This window comes from Diutina rugosa (assembly GCF_008704595.1).
Source record: "Diutina rugosa strain CBS 613 chromosome Unknown scaffold2_size729309, whole genome shotgun sequence".
In the NCBI taxonomy this organism is placed as follows: Eukaryota; Fungi; Ascomycota; class Pichiomycetes; order Serinales; family Debaryomycetaceae; genus Diutina; species Diutina rugosa.
This window is the reverse complement of record NW_022995199.1, coordinates 64,957-81,557: the sequence shown is the minus strand read 5'-3', so window position 1 is coordinate 81,557 and position 16,601 is coordinate 64,957. Positions and strand designations below refer to the sequence as shown.

Here is a 16,601-nt window from a genome sequence, read left to right as displayed (position 1 = left end):
ATCTCAATTGCAGCCGTAAATGCTGGTGATCTTAGCCCTGGCTGGCTATGACCACACCATTCGCTTTTGGGACGCCCTCACCGGGGTGTGTTCCCGTACGATATCCCATACCGACTCCCAGGTGAACCGATTGGAGATCACTAACGACAAGCGGTTTCTCGCCGCCGCCGGCCACCTCTATGTCCGTCTTTACGATATCCGTCAAGGAGGAGCGCTGACACTGGGGCAAATGGCCCTGGCACTGGCACAGGGGCTGCAAAGCAACAATTCGCAGGCAGTGATGACATTCGAAGGTCATACCAACAACGTCACGCTGCTTCAGTTTCAAATTGAAAACAAGTGGATGGTGACGCTGCTGGAGGACGGAATGGTCAAAGTGTGGGATGTGCGGGCGCCGCTGGTTCAGCGCAACTACAAGCACGGGTGTCCAGTGAACGAGGTGGTGATCCACCCGAATCAAGGTGAGCTCATTTCGTGTGATCAGGACGGGAATATTCGATTATGGGACTTAGGAGAGAATAAGTGTACACACCATTTGATTCCTGAGGATGACGTTCCCATCAACTCGTTGCTGGTAGCTCTGGACGGGCTGATGTTGGTGGCAGGCAACAACAAGGGTAACTGCTACGTTTGGAACATGGCCAACTCCAAAGACACTACGCTGCTTACGCCAGTGACAAAATTCCGCCTGCATTCCAAGTACATTACCCGCGTGCTTTTGCTGACGGATATGAAGCATTTAGCCACCTGCCTGGCTGACCATACGGCTCGAATTTGGCTGACAGAACAAAACTTCAAGTTGGAAACGACGCTTCAAGGTCACCAGCGATGGGTGTGGGACTGTGCGTTCTCTGCTGACCTGGCGTACTTGGTGACGGCGTGTCTGGATCACTATGTCCGTTTATGGGATCTCAGTAACCTGGAAACGGTACGTCAATATAACGGTCACCACAAGGGGGCAGTGTGCGTTGCTCTCAACGATGTGTAATTATAAAAACCGTGTGTATAATAAGCTATATCTAAATTGTCCGGTATATGACAGTTTAACCCAAAAAAATCTCATTAGTCTCGTAGTTCAAAAGCATGTCAGGCGGAGCCGGCGCCGTCGCCGGGTCGCCCCGCTTGTGAGACGATGATTCTGGGGGCTCGCTGGTAGCGTCCCATCCAAGGGAAAAGTCCATCAAATCAATGGTGCCAAATGACGAGTTTGCCGGACCGCCGTCGCCACCACCGCTCATTTCGCCACCTCGATTTAACGACTCTAGGTTGCCGCGAGGAGGGGGCGCCAGTGACGGTGCTGAAGCTGACGGCGATGTTTGCAGTTGCGCCGGAGCTGGTGGCGGCCGTGGATTGGCAGCCGCTTGTGGTGACGATTGAGAAACGCGTGTCGGTTGAAGTCGCGCAATGTCGTCTTCTAAGAACCCTCCAAGTTCATAAGACCACAAAATGCGTTCGTCTACCCACACCCGCATCACCCACCAGGCGCCAATGCCTTTACTCAGACTGATAGAAATTTCTCGCAAACACGTCATGAGTAAATTCAGCGCCAAGATGATGAAGAGCCGCGGGTTAACGTTGGTGAACTTACCGGGTAAGTCCGCGAGGTAGTTGACGATCAGCGTCATCACCTGCTTGGGGGTTTCCGACGACGAAAGCAACTCGACCACATCCTGCTTGAGTACTTTCTGGACTACCGCCAAGTTGGCATCACTACAGCCAAGTTCACGGTATATGATCTGATCAAGGTCAAGCTGCATCCAATCGCTGAGCATATTGCGCTTATCGTCTTCGTCGCGTAAAATGCGCATCGCGGCTTGGCCAGTCTCAATCACCTTGATCAACCTCACCAACAAATTGGTAAACGACTTGGCAAGGACGAGTTTGCATTGCAACAACGATCTGCCAGTCTTGTGGTTGACCAAGTTGGTCGTCATCGCCTTGACAAATCCGTCGGCAACTTGTTTAAGCATCACCACCACTTCTGGGTGCAAATTAGCCAGAAGCTGGAGCCGAGTGAGCATGCAAATCATCCGCTTGTACAACAAAAGATCACATTGCTGGATCCATCGCACGATTGGCTCACTGGTATAAAGCTTTATCACCGGCGCAGTTAAAATGGAGTTGAAGTTCGAAAATGAAGCAAAAAACGGTTTGAGTTGCATGTACCGCAACAGCTCAAACAATGCATTGATGTGCACCTTGTAAAGCAGGTATAATGTATCAGCTATATCGGCGTCGGTGCCTGGGGGCACGTATGGGTATATGGGGGGAAGCTCAATGCCTCCCGGTATCAGGTTAAGCTGCTCTACCGCGGAGAACAAGTCGGGTATATAGGCCAAGTGCGCCACCAGCGGCACTTGATGCTCGAGAACCGTCAGCCGTTCCACTTGGGGCGAGTTGACGGTGATGAAATGCTTGGGCAGCAGCGTGTGCTGATATGTATGATCCCCATCGTCAGGGGAGCGGGGCAGCAGCTGAGCCAGCAGCCCCGGCAGCGCCGCAATGGCGGCAAGGCTCAGAATCAGACCAAACAGCAGGGTACTGCGGTGGTGACCTCGCCCCGCCAGCAGTGATGCAACGTTCAGGTCGCTGTTAAGCCTGATCCCGCAGTAATGGTACTTCAGATGGCCGCGCATCCCTAACCGTCGGGTGGTCAAATTGGGGAAAAGGATGCGGACGAGTTTACCAAACAGAGCCGGCAGCAATGGCAGCAAGTTGTTATCGGCGCACACCATGGCATAGCGGGCGTAAATGCGATTTCTCGGCACTACCGCCGTTGGCAGCGCATCGCACAGATTAATTAACCATACCATGCCAAATACTTGCCGCTGACGTTCTTTAGTTTCACGTCCGTGCACCGCAAGATCATGCTGAGCAGTGCCAGGGCTACCGGTGACGCCAGTTTGCGTACCATACAGCCGCAAATCCTCGGTGTCCATCAGCTTGATGCGAGCAGCAAGCTCCTGTAAGTTAGTCTCGGCGGCGGCGGCATATGCCATTTGCTTAAGTTCGTTATCGCCGTCATCGAGAAGCGACACTGAATCTTTACGAGTACGTTTGCGGCTTTTTGACAGCGACATCTCCGGCAGCAGGATGTTTGGTGGCGGCATGAGCAGCTCATACTGACCTGAATGTGCTCCAGGATGAAGCGCCTGAGTCGGTCCCTGATGGTGGGGGGTTTGTTGCGCCATGGTTGGCGGTTGCGGGCCGACAGGCGCCGCCGGCACCATTGCCGGATGCGGAGGAAACCGATAGTGAAGAGGCGAGGAGAACTGCTGCTGGACCATGGGCGCCTGGTACATTGGGGTCAATTCAAATTGAGGCGGCGGCGGTGGGTATGGTTGTTGGGGCAGGCCGTGGCCAAAGGTGGTCATGGGCACGCTGGGGATTGAGTAGCGCTGGGGGGTTCTAAAGTTCCCCGCCGCTGCCAGCCAGTCGCCGGACTCGGGTTTGGCGGCGCCAGGAGGACGCGGGTGTGGCTGCGGCGGCGGTGGACCCTTATCATAGTCATCGATGCCGTGTCCCTCCATCAAAGCCGGCAACCAAAGCCAAGGGCCATGCAAGGGCTTAGGGGGGAACTGAGGGGATTAAAGTGACCGGGGACGCTGGCGACGGAAACGGTTATATAAAGTGGGATCGGCCTGGGAATCCACGGCAGCAGCGACGGCTCTGGACGAGGACGAGAGCGAGGGGAAACCGTTTACACCAAATGGGAGCGAAATAACGCGCCGCAACAATGGATAGGTTCGGGGTATATAAAATTGGGGGGTATCAGGTGTCAGACACGCGTAACCGTGACCTGGAGATGAGCGGGAGTGGTTGGCAATCGAATCGATATAATTACGCCTGTGTCATTGTGAGGGATCACTGAGGTGAGCGGGTCCCCTGCTGTGTGCAGGAAAGAAAAAACTCAAATTTATTATCAGCAGCGCCCAGGGCGAGGCTTTTGTCCGGAGCGGGTGATCTGTTGTCCGCACGCGCGTATGGATTAGGTTAAAGCTGAGGCAGACGCGTTTAGTGGGGAAGAGCGAAAATAGGAGGCGAAAACACGGCTGGGAGGCCCGAGTAGGTAATTGTCAGCAGAGATAGGGTTTAGGGGCGGTGCTGTCACCGGCGTAGAGGGGGTGGTGGCAATGCCTGGCAACGCATAATTAATTGAGGGTGTGGCCGCCAGGCGAGAGGCAAAAAAAATATTGCTGCTCAAAGGGAAAAAAAGAATGACAGTTAGCGCCTGCGCGCCGCTAAGGGGGGGTTTCTGTGCTGCGGTGCTGCGGTGCAAAGACGTTGTCGCCGTGGGGATCAAGCGGTGCGTGATTGGACCATCCCCTGGGGGTGGCGTTGCTAGCTGCTACTGGCACCACTGGACGGTGACAGCCCCAGGGTCTACTGCCAGGTTGGGAAGCATTGCCGAAGCCTAATGGGGGGAGTAGAGACAGTGGGGAGGGTCATTCGGAGAGAGGGGCGATTGTTGACGCTGGTGGTTATCGGGGGGATGAAGGCGGTCAAAGGCAGCACTGCGGCTAGACATGGCTAGACCCTGGCTCAAGCAAGCTCAAGCGGCGCCAGGCGGAAGCGAGGAGAGCGGTCTAGAGGTTAGGAGTTTCAGCTGGGAGGGATAGCGAGACCCCTGGCCCCCCGGCTCGGGAATAGCGGCTTGCGAAGGGAGGGGCGGTCGGAGTTGCGGTAACCGTCGCGGAAATATCGCCGATCGGCTTAGTGGGTGCTAACATTGCTCTGGCCGGCATATGGCGGATCAGCTTAGAGTTGTGCGGGTTGTGGAGGGTGTAAGGCCGAAGCAAAGGCGGGCTAAGCCAAAGTCGCTTGCTGAGATAGAGTGGTCCCATATTCGATGACTAAACGTAATCGAGCCCGGGAGTCGAAGCACAGCCGGGTCGCTTCTTCTTGGCGGCGTGCCAAGGATAAATCAGTCGCAGACCTTTAGTGAACGCTGTAAGGAAATCGTAGTTTCACTCACTGTTTGGGTTAGCCTCTTTCTTTGAAGTGTGACATACACTGAAACAGAAACAGACTTTATTTTAATTATCTGAGGTGCTTTTTTCTTCAGGATGGTAGCGCTGCTGAGACTGCCCACCCGCATCGCCCTATCTTTGTCGCACACAGGTCATCGCGGGGGCATCGCATCTCTTTAAACCCATACACCATGGCCGTGCTCAACTCCAACCCGGAGATTCTCCTTCGCAAGCGGAAGGACAAGGACCGCAAGCGGCTCCAAAAACAAGAAGAAGCCCGTGAAAAGCAGCTCGCCCAACAAAGACGCAAGAAGAAGGCCGCCGCTAACAAGTTTGTGCGGGCTGAAACCCTTATCTCGAACTACCGACTGAACGAGTTGGAAAACAAGCGGGTGAACAATTTGGCTCAAAAGCACGCCATCAACTCTGACTTGCCCGATGATTCTCCTTACCGTCTCCTCTTTGTCGTGCGTGTCCCCAACCACACCAAGGGGCTCACTATCCCCACCAAGGCTCGCCAGGTTTTGCAGGTGCTCAAGTTGACTGAAGTCGACACCGGGGTGTTTGTCAAGGCCAACGACCTGACGATGGAATTATTGAGCCTTATCGCCCCCTATATCGTCATTGGCAAGCCCTCTCACGCGCTGGTGCGTAAGTTGTTCCAAAAGCGGGCTCGTTACGTCAACGACGAAGGCGAAACCGTTAAGCTCGACAATAACCAAGTGGTTGAAGACAAGTTTGAAGACAGCTTGGGGCTTGTGTGTATTGAAGACGTCATCCACGAGTTGACGCTGTTGTCTCCTCACTTCACTGCCATCACCTCGTGGATATTGCCGTTCAAGTTGAACGCCCCTGTCAACGGGTGGGGCCCCCAGGCCAAACTTGCCAAGTTGGTTTACTCGGAATCGACCAAGCGGGCCATCTCGATGTCGCGGGACTTCCGGTTGAAAGAAGTTGAAGACATCGACGCAATTATCGAACAACAAAACTAGATTAGCACTAATGGGAATGATAGACGTAACGATAACAAAATACTGCCACTGATAAACTTTGGTAGAGGGCTTTCGCTTGACTTTCGAGTGGGAGTCATCTTCGATCGCGGAGTAAGGACATAGACTCAAGCTATCGAGTTATCATGATAGCTGTCGGCGGCGGTAGGCTAATGATTGTTTCTCAATCAGCTGAGCCACTGTTTTGTATCAAGGTAGTTGTTTATGCAGTTGAAACATGAATCAACTGATCTATAGATTCCAATATGCAAATCCACTCTGAACGGTTGATCACGTCTAGTAGACCTTAATTCACTTCATTAATGTATCATTCAACTCTAGTATAATGACATACAACTTAATATCAAAGTGTCGACTTCTAAAGATAATAGAAAATGAAGGACGAACATGGCCCTACCATTGTATAACAATGATTCTCAGCTCTTGTGTTGAGTCACCAACTACAATCTGAATAGTTTGTCCATAATGATGTATACCTAGGCGATTAATTGTAGTCACCTTTATTTCATCTCTGTATGTACCATACAGGGCTCACTACGCGTCTCATTAACCACCGCGAATGGACATCTACCGTCAGCTATCGACATCGGATACTGCCCACTACAAGCTTGTCCAGCTCAATCCCGAGCTTGTGCTGGCGATTGAAAAGGGGGAGGAGATTGTCATCAAACAATCGGCGACGCTGGAGCCTCAGTTGGTGATGACTTCCGCTGCGTCAACTTGGAAAATCCGTCAGATGAACCACTCCAATCTGGTGCTATTGATGCAGGAATCCAAGGATATGAATGTTGGTGCCTATGCCTCTGGTGCCAGTGATCCTGAGCCTGGAATGGTCGGCGTGGCATTGTGTACTTACGAGTATGAACTCACGGCGATGAAAGGGTACATTGATCCGCAAATGATACCAATATACACGGGAGGAGACGTCCCTAAGAAAGTGCTGATGGCTCAGCTTCTCGACGACTCGCCGGTGTCCCCAGCAGAGTTTGCTGAGGCGTGGTCAAAGCTAGGCGGGTGTGAGCTTGATGGGTACGCGGTGATCTTATCTACTGAAGTGGTTTCTCGAGTGCTTTATCTTGTACTTACCACTTTAATTGCACATCAAGTGGATTACAATGAAAAGTTACCGGTAGAGGACATTATCAATTGGCTTCCATCAGAGAGTCCCGCAGTGGTACGTTCAGTGGTGGCTAAATTTTGCCAGGGTGATAAGCTTGATAACAATGCCGTGGTCCGGTGGTTTGGCATTGAAAAGCTTAAGGATTTGAAGAATCAAACGGTGGTTCATAAGATTTTCTTACTCAAATGGAAATCAAGTCTTCCGGAGTTTTATAGCGTGCCGCTCGACATTGCTGAACTAAAAGGGTACTACTTCACTCCCGTTGATGGTATGATCCAGTATATTGATAAGGATCTGCTTGCCAATGACATCAAGGTTCGCGTGGCTCAGCTTCTTGATCGCCAACGCCAATGGGACTACGATGAGTTTGTCTCCCTTATCGACGACTTGGTGCCTGCGGGTAAGAAACCCGATACGTTGATTATGAAACATGCCCGTAAAAAACGGGTGGGGTCGAAGTTTGTCGTCACTTCTCGTTAGCACCAAAAATCTATGAGATGGCGCGCATTACGAGCCCCGGACCAGTCGGCTCCGAAACGATCTTTTCTCGTGAATTTCCGGCAGCCTTAATATTGACACCCATCCCCATCCCCAGTGCCGGCGCCAGAGACATAACAAAAACATGGATAACACGTCGTTTGTGATATCCCTTGTGGTAAGTGACATGCCACCGCCGACGACGCCATAGACAATTGACTAACGAATGCTAGAGTGGGGCGTGCGCGGGGACGCTGACCGACCTCGCCTTTTTCCCCATTGACACCGTCAAGACCCGTCTCCAGGCCAAGGGCGGCTTTTTCGCCAATGGCGGCTGGCACGGCATCTACCGGGGGCTCGGGCTGTGTGTGGTGGCGCTGGCTCCGCTGGCGTCGCTTTTCTTCGTCACCTACGACTCGGCCAAGGCCTACACCAAAGACAAGCTCCTGCCAGTGGCGCTGCACATGTTGCTGGCGCTGATGGGGGAGATTGCCGCCTGCTTAGTGCGGGTGCCGGCGGAGGTAATTAAACAACGGACGCAGGCCGGGTTCACGGGGGCGACGGGCAAAAACACGTCGTGGCTGAATTTCTTATATTTAGTGCAAAACAAGCTGGGGGAAGGCGTGGTGCGCGGGTTGTACCGCGGGTGGAACACCACCATCATGCGGGAAATCCCGTTCACGATGATCCAGTTCCCGTTATACGAGTACTTAAAGCGAGAGTGGCAGACGCGGTTGCACGCACTGGGCATTGACCAGCCGCTTCTGTTGGCCCGCGGCGCCATCTGCGGCCTGGTGGCGGGGGCAGTTGCCGCCGCCGCCACGACTCCGCTCGACGTGATTAAAACCCGGATCATGCTTGCCCCGAGCCAGGTGCTGGTGGGGGCGTTGGTGCGGCAAACGTTGGCCGAAGAAGGGTGGTCGGCGTTCTGGAAGGGTGTGGGGCCCCGCACCATGTGGATCTCCGCTGGGGGGGCGATCTTTTTAGGGTGCTACGAGTTGGTGCTGCTGACGCTCTCGGCGTCGCTTGGCCAATGAAAAGCTGTACATAGAAATCTATACTGCCACGGGACCCGTCCGTGGGCCTTAATCTCCGTCTCGACTCCGTGTACTCAGCGTGTTGTCCGCGTGATCGGAATCGCCCCCGACTCGGATCGTCGCCACGACAGAAAAAAGCCCCCGGCTTCGCACACCAAAAATTTCTTTCTAATCCCTGATCACCCTTCCACAGGCCTCGTCTCCTCCGTGCTAATTACACCCCCACCCATAGCTTTAGGAGGCTACCATTGATATGATGTTCCGGACGCTTAGTCGAGCCCAAGTGGCCAGATGGAGTGTGAGAGGGTTGGCGTCGGCGTCGCTGCCGGCGAAAGCCACCGCCACCGCTGCGATCGACCCCTCGGTGAAGCCGCCGGCGGGGCTGCTGTTGCTGTTGAAAAACGCCCTGAGGGACGAGTCCAAGTACGGGTCGAGACCCATCTACCTCGACGTGCAAGCCACCACCCCGATGGACCCCCGTGTGCTCGATAAAATGTTGCCGTTCTTCACTGGATTGTACGGTAACCCGCATTCGCTGACCCACGCCTACGGCTGGGAAGCGGACAAGGAAGTGGAAAAGGCGCGTGAACACGTCGCCAAAGTCATCAACGCCGACCCTAAGGAGATTATCTTCACCCTGGGGGCCACCGAAACTAATAACATGGTGATCAAAGGTGTGGCGCGCTTCTACCGCAAAACTAAGAACCACATCATCACCACCCAAACCGAACACAAGTGTGTGTTGGACTCGTGCCGTTACTTGCAAGACAACGGCTTCGAAGTCACCTACTTGCCCGTCGACTCCCACGGGTTGATCAACCTCGACGACCTTAAGGCCGCCATCCGTAAGGAAACCGTGTTGGTGTCGGTGATGGCGGTGAACAATGAAATCGGGGTTATCCAACCGCTTAAGGAAATCGGGCAAATCTGTCGCGCCAACAAGGTGTTCTTCCACACCGATGCCGCCCAGGCCTACGGTAAGATCGACATTGACGTCAACGAAATGAACATCGACGTGATGTCGATCTCGTCGCACAAGATCTACGGCCCCAAGGGGATGGGGGCTGCCTACATTCGCAGAAGACCTAGAGTGCGGTTGGAAGCGCTTATCTCCGGTGGTGGTCAAGAACGTGGGTTGAGATCGGGTACGTTGGCGCCGGCGTTGGTGGCCGGGTTCGGTGAGGCCGCGAGATTGGTCAAGCAAGAAAAGGACTACGACACCGCCCACATCACCAGATTGTCGAACAAGTTGAAGAACGGGTTGTTGGCGATCCCCCACACCCAGTTCAACGGGTCGGACCAGACTGACTCGCAATACCCCGGGTGTGTCAACGTGTCGTTTGCCTACATCGAAGGGGAATCGTTGTTGATGGCGTTGAAGGACATTGCCCTTTCCTCGGGGTCGGCGTGTACGTCAGCGTCGCTTGAACCGTCATACGTGTTGCACGCGTTGGGTGCCGACGATGCCTTGGCCCACTCGTCTATCAGATTCGGTATTGGTCGGTTCACCACCGAGGCCGAGATTGACTACGTCATCGAAGCCATCACCCAGAGAGTGGGGTTCTTGCGGGAAATGTCCCCGTTGTGGGAAATGGTCCAGGAAGGTATCGACCTCGATACCATCGAGTGGAGTGGCCACTGAACACTAGTGTTGAGCTTGTATTGTAATTTATATGATATACGAATTGATAATATTTCTAAAATTAATGGGCGTGGCTGACTCACGCCGGTTCCGGCTCCGCTACCGGGCCTAACCGCGGCAAACGAAAAAAATTGGCTCCATATAAAGGTGTGGGGGTGGTAGAGAAAAAAAGACCCCCAGTTTCCAACTTTCCACACCAACACGTAATACAATTCCAACGATGGTGACGAAAACAATTACCATTTTGCCCGGTGACCACGTCGGTACCGAAGTGTGTGACGAGGCGGTGAAGGTGCTTAAGGCAATCTCGGAGAACACCCCCCACCAGGATGTCAAGTTTGAATTCAACACCCACCTCATTGGCGGTGCTGCCATTGACGCCACGGGCTCCCCCTTGCCTGATGAAACCCTTGACGCCGCCAAGAAGTCGGACGCGGTGCTTTTGGGCGCTGTCGGTGGTCCCAAGTGGGGCACCGGTGCTGTCAGACCTGAACAAGGGTTGCTTAAGATCCGGAAGGAATTGAACCTCTACGCCAACTTGAGACCGTGCAACTTCGTCCTGGACAAGTTGTTGGACATGTCGCCCCTCAGACCCGAGATCGTCAAGGGGACCAACTTCACCGTGGTGCGGGAGCTTGTCGGGGGTATCTACTTCGGCGAGCGTCTGGAACAACTGGAGTCGCCCAACAACGACACCGCGTGGGACACGGAAAAGTACACCGTGGCCGAGGTCACCCGCATCACCCGCATGGCGGCGTTCATGGCGTTGCAACACAACCCGCCGTTGCCGATCTGGTCGTTGGACAAGGCCAACGTGTTGGCGTCGCTGAGATTGTGGCGGCTGACGGTGGACAAGGTGATGAAGGAAGAATTCCCCCAATTGCAAGTTCAACACCAGTTGATCGACTCGGCGGCGATGATCCTCGTCAAGTCGCCCACCAAGTTGAACGGGATCATCATCACTTCGAACATGTTTGGTGACATCATCTCCGACGAAGCTTCGGTGATCCCCGGGTCGCTTGGGTTGTTGCCCCTGGCGTCGTTGGCGTCGTTGCCCGACACCAACACCGCCTTTGGCTTGTACGAGCCCTGCCACGGGTCGGCGCCGGACTTGCCTGCCAACAAGGTCAACCCCATCGCCACCATCTTGTCGGCGGCGATGATGTTGAGATTGTCGTTGGACTGTGTCAAGGAGGCCGAGGCCCTCGAAAAGGCTGTGGGCGTGGTGATTGACCAAGGTATCCGCACCGCCGACTTGCACGGGTCGTCGTCCACCCAGGAGGTGGGTAACGCCGTGGCCGAGGCGGTGGCGAAGATCTTGAAGGAATCAAAGTAATGATGGCATGAAAAATACATAAATACACGTTTATATCAGAGTCTCGATTAGAGTAGATCTAACTTACTGTTTTAATAAGGACAATTATTTATTTGAGTATCTGAATAACGTTCAATAACACGGGGTTTACAACCACCAGAGGGCAACACCCATCACCGCCCAGAGGAGAGTGTCCAAGGGGTTGGCGAGAGCAGCGGCGGCACCCTTTTTAGGCTTAGTGGGTTGGGCCGAGCTGGCTTCGTTGGTGGTACCGGTGGGCGAGAAGTATTGGTCGGGTTCCTTATCATCGAACGATCCGTTCCAGCAGTATTGCTCGAAACACTTCTTACACTGTTCCGATTGTTCGATGCCTTGTCTTTCTTGTTCACGACGAATGATGGCACAACCGACACAGGCGGGCCATTCCGAGTCCAAGGTCAAGTTGTTACGCGAGGCAACTTCGAACCCGTTCCGGATCATCGAGTTCCGCTTGTCGACGTCGTACTTCAAGTCAAAGGTCGAGGTGTTCGACGAGAACGAGAAGGGACGGTTGGCGGTGTAGACAATGAGGGGCACGTCGGTCTCGGTATAGTTGGGTTGCTTGTTGTTGGTGAACAAGTTGGACAAGTTCTTGGCGTCACAGCCGAAGAAAGCGGGACGAGCAGTCAAGTTCAAGTTGATGAACGACTTGGCGTCGGGCACGGGGGGGAACACGGTCCCGTTACCTTGCGAGGAGTTCATTCTTTGGTAGGTCTTGATCAACGACGTCCCATCGGGCCACAGGTCGTTGGTGTCAGCCGAGTTGTCGTAAGCAAAGATAACGTCGAGCTTTCTTTGAGGTTGGATCAACGGGTGCAAGGGGACGTTTTGACCATCTTCACCCCCGTCACAGAGGTAAAGAGTTTCGTTCTGGGCAATCGAACCCACGGTACCCTTGTTGGTCTTGTAGAAAGGGTTGGGGCTGTACACGGCAATGTCTTCGTCCTTTCTCGACCACTTCAGCAAGTACTTGTTGGCGATCAGCTTGACGATGTCGGGAAGATCAGTGGTGTTGAGCTGAAGGATAAACTGGTTGAACAACGACGACGAGGTCCCCATGACGAACCCACCGTTATCGAAGCCGCCAATACAGTCGCCCTCGATGGAACCGTTGGTGGTGTTGGAACCCAAGTACTTAACGTCGACGAACTGGTAAAGCGAAGGGTCCCACGACCCCAATTCGTAAGGAGAGAATTCGAACACGGTCGAGTTTTCCGAGATGATGTAGGTGCCGGGGGTTCTGCCGTCGGCGACGACGATGGGGAAAGGCATTTCGTGGTTCTTGAACGGGTCCAGGTCCTGGATGCCCGACCAGGTGACGGCAGCACCGTGGTCGTCATCGTCAAAGAATTGCCACGAGAGCGCACGCCCCCACACGTCGGTGAACGAGGTGTTGAAGCCGGCGTTTTCCTTGTCGTCGAGGTCCAGGTTGAGCGAGGTGAAGTACTTGGTCATTTTGATGGGGTTCCAGCCGCCGATGTTGATGATGGAGTGGGAGATGTCCCAGATCTGCTTCTTGTTGTCGACGATGTCTTGCACCGACGTCCAGTTGTTGAGCACCAACGACCCCACCATCCAGTTACCCCCGGATAAACCGGTGATGTAGGTGGCCAGCTGCAACAAGCCCCCCAACCCCTTGTCATTAGCGTTGGTGGTGCGGCTGTCCAACGCCAGCAACTCGCCGGCGCCAGCAAGCATGGCCCGGTAACCCCCACCGGAGAACGCAAGACCGATGGTCAACGACCGGTTGGCCTTGTTTTTCAAAAAGTCCTCGGGGTCGAAGTCGGACATGTTGGCGCGCTTCAAGAACTCCAAGAGCTCTTGGTCGGTGTTCTTGTGTCTTTCGGAGACCCAGTCCGCCTCGTCGGGCCGGAGCTGGTTGGCTTCACGGATGATGTCCTTCGAGGTGGGACAGTCCATTTTGCCCGGGGCGTAACTGTTGGTGGGCGACCACGCCACCACCGCCGTGGCTAACGTCAACCAAGAGAGCCAAAGCATCGGGGATTACAGAAGGTATGTGCGTGGGTTCGGGCTCGGGGAGATGTTTTTATACAAATCCTCGCAACCACTACGCGAGGCGGGGGGCTGCATCCGAGAGTGGTTGAGAAAAACCGGTGACCCGCGCCTGACATGAGCCCCCCATTATGCTCCCCCAGACGGGCCACATCCGCTAGCAGCTGGGGCAATCGTGGGCAATCGTACCTTAGTTTCTTGGCAACCGTAACCTAAGGCCAAGGTTTGTGGCGGCCAAGCCCATTGTCGTCCGAGCCAAGAGTTGCTTTGGCATTTGGACGGCAGCGCCGCGGATGCTTATGGTAAGAGATTGGGGAGCTACGCGATGAGACAACCAGAGGGTGGCTTTGATGAAATTAGCCCGGTTTCCCCTTGTTTTCCCGGTGGTACAAGTGGGAAGCACGCGATTAGTTAAGCGCCGCCCCGCCGTCACTAAACACCCGTCGCTATGGCTGGTGCGTCAATTTATCGTCACAACGATCAGCGACCCGCGCGCTGCTCACCCGGCTGTTGTCTGTCTGAGAAAGAGGGCTTCTCCGCCACTCAGAATTACGACGGTGCCCCCCGTCACAAAGTACCCCTGGCCACCCCTGACGAGAGAGGCCGAGTGTCTTGTGATGTCTGGTGTTTATCCGGCTGGGTGGTGTCGGGCCACCCGGGCTTCGAGCACCTCGGCGATCGCTGGAGATAGCCCGCGTCTACGTCAACCCCGTGACTAGCTCCGCCACCTGCGCCGACCCACTCGTCGGCACGTTTGGCCGAGCACCGAATGACGTCAGATCGCCCGCAACCACTCCCTTCTACGAGCCCCGGGGGCCACTATCGACCGTTGTTATCGCGATAAATTGCTTTGGCGCCCATCATTTGTTCCGTTTCTCTGATACCTGGCCACCGTAGCCTACCCTATTTTGGCGAGTCGGGTACCCGGACGAAAAAAACCCGCACTGAGATTCCCACGAGGAAACGTCGGTAAAACCGGATGATTTCCTTTAATTTTTTTCGCTCTCTCCCTCATTTTTGTGGCGGCGACGCAGACAGACAATCTCCCCGTTACCCCAGCGGCGTGAGCCCCTCCTAGGTGTCAAAAGCGGTGCTGGCAGTTGCTGCCCATATTAGTAAGTGGCACTAACAGCAAGTGTTGAATTTTCAGCAGTGGTAGGCGTGGTGTAGAATGTCGTGGGGAGGAAGGCCCACCCCTCTTCATTGTTTATCGTTCCCCTCGTATCCGTAGTTGACTTGATTGGGTGTGTTTTGGGTGGGTGGAGGGGTGTTATTGCTACTCTGGAGAGGCTGTGACAGCGCGCAGTCGTCGTACCGGGGGTGGTGAGAGTGCGATAAGATAGCCATTGCTCGCCTTTGGTGGGAGGAAATCGCTCTAAATTTAGTATACACCACCGTGGACATGCGTAGACTACCATACAACAATTTTTATAGGGGGTTCCCACCCAACTTTGCTTACTTATCAGGCATTTTGTTCGGAGCACCCCGACGCGATAATTGCCCAACAGGTGGATCGTTCCCCTCTTTTCGTGTAGAATAGCGACTATCTCACCCCCAAAAAAAAATACGCCCCAGATTAGACGCCCATGATATAAATCACCCGAACTTTACGGCGAGGGGGGTTACGGCTGGTGGTGCTCCTCCGGTGACCTAGCCCATTACAAATTTGGTTACCCCACGTTCCCAGCACGTGATGATAGCTGAAGTCGTTCGCCCCGCCATTTCGGCGTTACCGACATTGCGAAGATTTGGTATCACCATGGTACAGGAGGTCCACTTGCTCGACAACATCCGCCAGTACCAGCCCCAGTACTACCAGATGTCCCGGCAGCTGATCTGGCATCGGGTGCCGGTGCTGCGACGGCTGGCGGTGTTCATCCTCTTGTTCTTGGGCAAGATGGGCGAGTTGAGGGTGATCTTGACCAAGCGGTCGCTGAAGTTGAGACTGTTCCCCGGCCACGTCTCCTTGCCCGGGGGCAAAAGTGACCTGGCAGTGGAGACCGAGTGGCAGGTGGCGCGTCGCGAGATGGAAGAAGAGATCGGCATCTCCCAGAGCAATGATTTCTTGCTTAAAAATATGGGGTTCACCATTGAGCACTTGAACATCTTGCCGGCGTACCTCTCGCGTACGTTTTCCGCCGTCCGTCCCTGCGTGGGGTTCATGAACGTTCGCAACGAGGACGACTTGCATAAACTTAAGATCTCCCTCAACCCCGGCGAGTCGCTGCTGATCTTCTCGCTGCCACTTCGAGACTTCTTACACCCGATCTCCGAGGAGCTGTACGAAGCGGTGGAACGGACGTCGCATAAGATCCGCTGGGGCGGATTGCCCTGGAACTTGCGCCTGTACATCTTCAAACAAAACAACCCCAACGAGGCCGAGTGGTTGCGCGAGATTGACGACCTCCTGATGAGCGAGGACGAGCTCGAAGACCTTGTCACTGGTGACAAACTAAGCAAACTGGAGAAGCTCGAAGCGTGGGGGAAACTCGGTCTGCGTCGCGACGAAGAAACCAACGAGAAAGTCTACGACGTGTGGGGGTTGACCGCCAACATTTTGCATGATATCGCCGAGGTGGTGTATGCCAACCGCACCTCCCGCGAGCTCGGTGAGGAAGAGCTCATCTACTCCATCTGGAAGTACGGGGGGCAAATGCACGAAAAGAAGCGCCTGGAAGAGGAAGTTAAGTTGATCAACTCGCGGTCATTGCCCAACGAATTCGGTTTTAATGATATCTTACCCCGTACCGAGTTCTTGAAACTCAAACAAATCTATAAGCTCTGATCTCTTCTAATATACATTCCACATCGAACATTATAGAATATATGCCCCATGGTGGTGTCTTCCCTCACAGGGTCCCATCCCCCAGAGCGCGCGCGCGTCGCGCGAAAAATACCTGAACTCCAGCGCTACCTCGTCAACGGGCGTACAGATACCGACACCCGACTCGGACGACAATACCACCCCCAATGGGCAA

The 16,601-nt window shown here is 54.4% G+C and overlaps 8 protein-coding genes across 8 annotated transcripts; 6 read left to right on the top strand and 2 right to left on the bottom strand. All coding sequences in view use genetic code 12, as the record gives it.

Moving 5' to 3' along the window:
• Positions 1-19: 19 nt before the first annotated feature.
• DIURU_004778 (TOR complex subunit) lies at positions 20-988 on the top strand (the record flags this gene model as incomplete). Its single annotated transcript, XM_034157688.1, has 1 exon — positions 20-988. The coding sequence occupies one exon, from the start codon at positions 20-22 to the stop codon at positions 986-988; it is 969 nt and encodes a 322-aa protein (XP_034010182.1).
• Positions 989-1,043: 55 nt separating this feature from the next.
• Positions 1,044-3,530, bottom strand: RFX1 (Rfx1p; the record flags this gene model as incomplete). Its single annotated transcript, XM_034157687.1, has 1 exon — positions 1,044-3,530. The coding sequence occupies one exon, from the start codon at positions 3,528-3,530 to the stop codon at positions 1,044-1,046; it is 2,487 nt and encodes an 828-aa protein (XP_034010181.1).
• Positions 3,531-5,161: 1,631 nt separating this feature from the next.
• RPL7 (Rpl7p) lies at positions 5,162-5,962 on the top strand (the record flags this gene model as incomplete). Its single annotated transcript, XM_034157686.1, has 1 exon — positions 5,162-5,962. One exon carries the CDS (start codon positions 5,162-5,164, stop codon positions 5,960-5,962), a length of 801 nt encoding a protein of 266 aa, XP_034010180.1.
• Positions 5,963-6,539: 577 nt separating this feature from the next.
• DCC1 (Dcc1p) lies at positions 6,540-7,580 on the top strand (the record flags this gene model as incomplete). Its single annotated transcript, XM_034157685.1, has 1 exon — positions 6,540-7,580. The coding sequence occupies one exon, from the start codon at positions 6,540-6,542 to the stop codon at positions 7,578-7,580; it is 1,041 nt and encodes a 346-aa protein (XP_034010179.1).
• Positions 7,581-8,867: 1,287 nt separating this feature from the next.
• SPL1 (Spl1p) lies at positions 8,868-10,256 on the top strand (the record flags this gene model as incomplete). Its single annotated transcript, XM_034157684.1, has 1 exon — positions 8,868-10,256. The coding sequence occupies one exon, from the start codon at positions 8,868-8,870 to the stop codon at positions 10,254-10,256; it is 1,389 nt and encodes a 462-aa protein (XP_034010178.1).
• Positions 10,257-10,476: 220 nt separating this feature from the next.
• On the top strand, positions 10,477-11,592 carry LEU2 (3-isopropylmalate dehydrogenase; the record flags this gene model as incomplete). Its single annotated transcript, XM_034157683.1, has 1 exon — positions 10,477-11,592. The coding sequence occupies one exon, from the start codon at positions 10,477-10,479 to the stop codon at positions 11,590-11,592; it is 1,116 nt and encodes a 371-aa protein (XP_034010177.1).
• Positions 11,593-11,718: 126 nt separating this feature from the next.
• Positions 11,719-13,608, bottom strand: PLB3 (lysophospholipase; the record flags this gene model as incomplete). The annotated part of the gene is made up of 1 exon (XM_034157682.1): positions 11,719-13,608. The coding sequence occupies one exon, from the start codon at positions 13,606-13,608 to the stop codon at positions 11,719-11,721; it is 1,890 nt and encodes a 629-aa protein (XP_034010176.1).
• A 1,708-nt stretch (positions 13,609-15,316) lies between these two features.
• PCD1 (8-oxo-dGTP diphosphatase) lies at positions 15,317-16,408 on the top strand (the record flags this gene model as incomplete). Its single annotated transcript, XM_034157681.1, has 1 exon — positions 15,317-16,408. One exon carries the CDS (start codon positions 15,317-15,319, stop codon positions 16,406-16,408), a length of 1,092 nt encoding a protein of 363 aa, XP_034010175.1.
• Between the last annotated feature and the right edge of the window lie 193 nt (positions 16,409-16,601).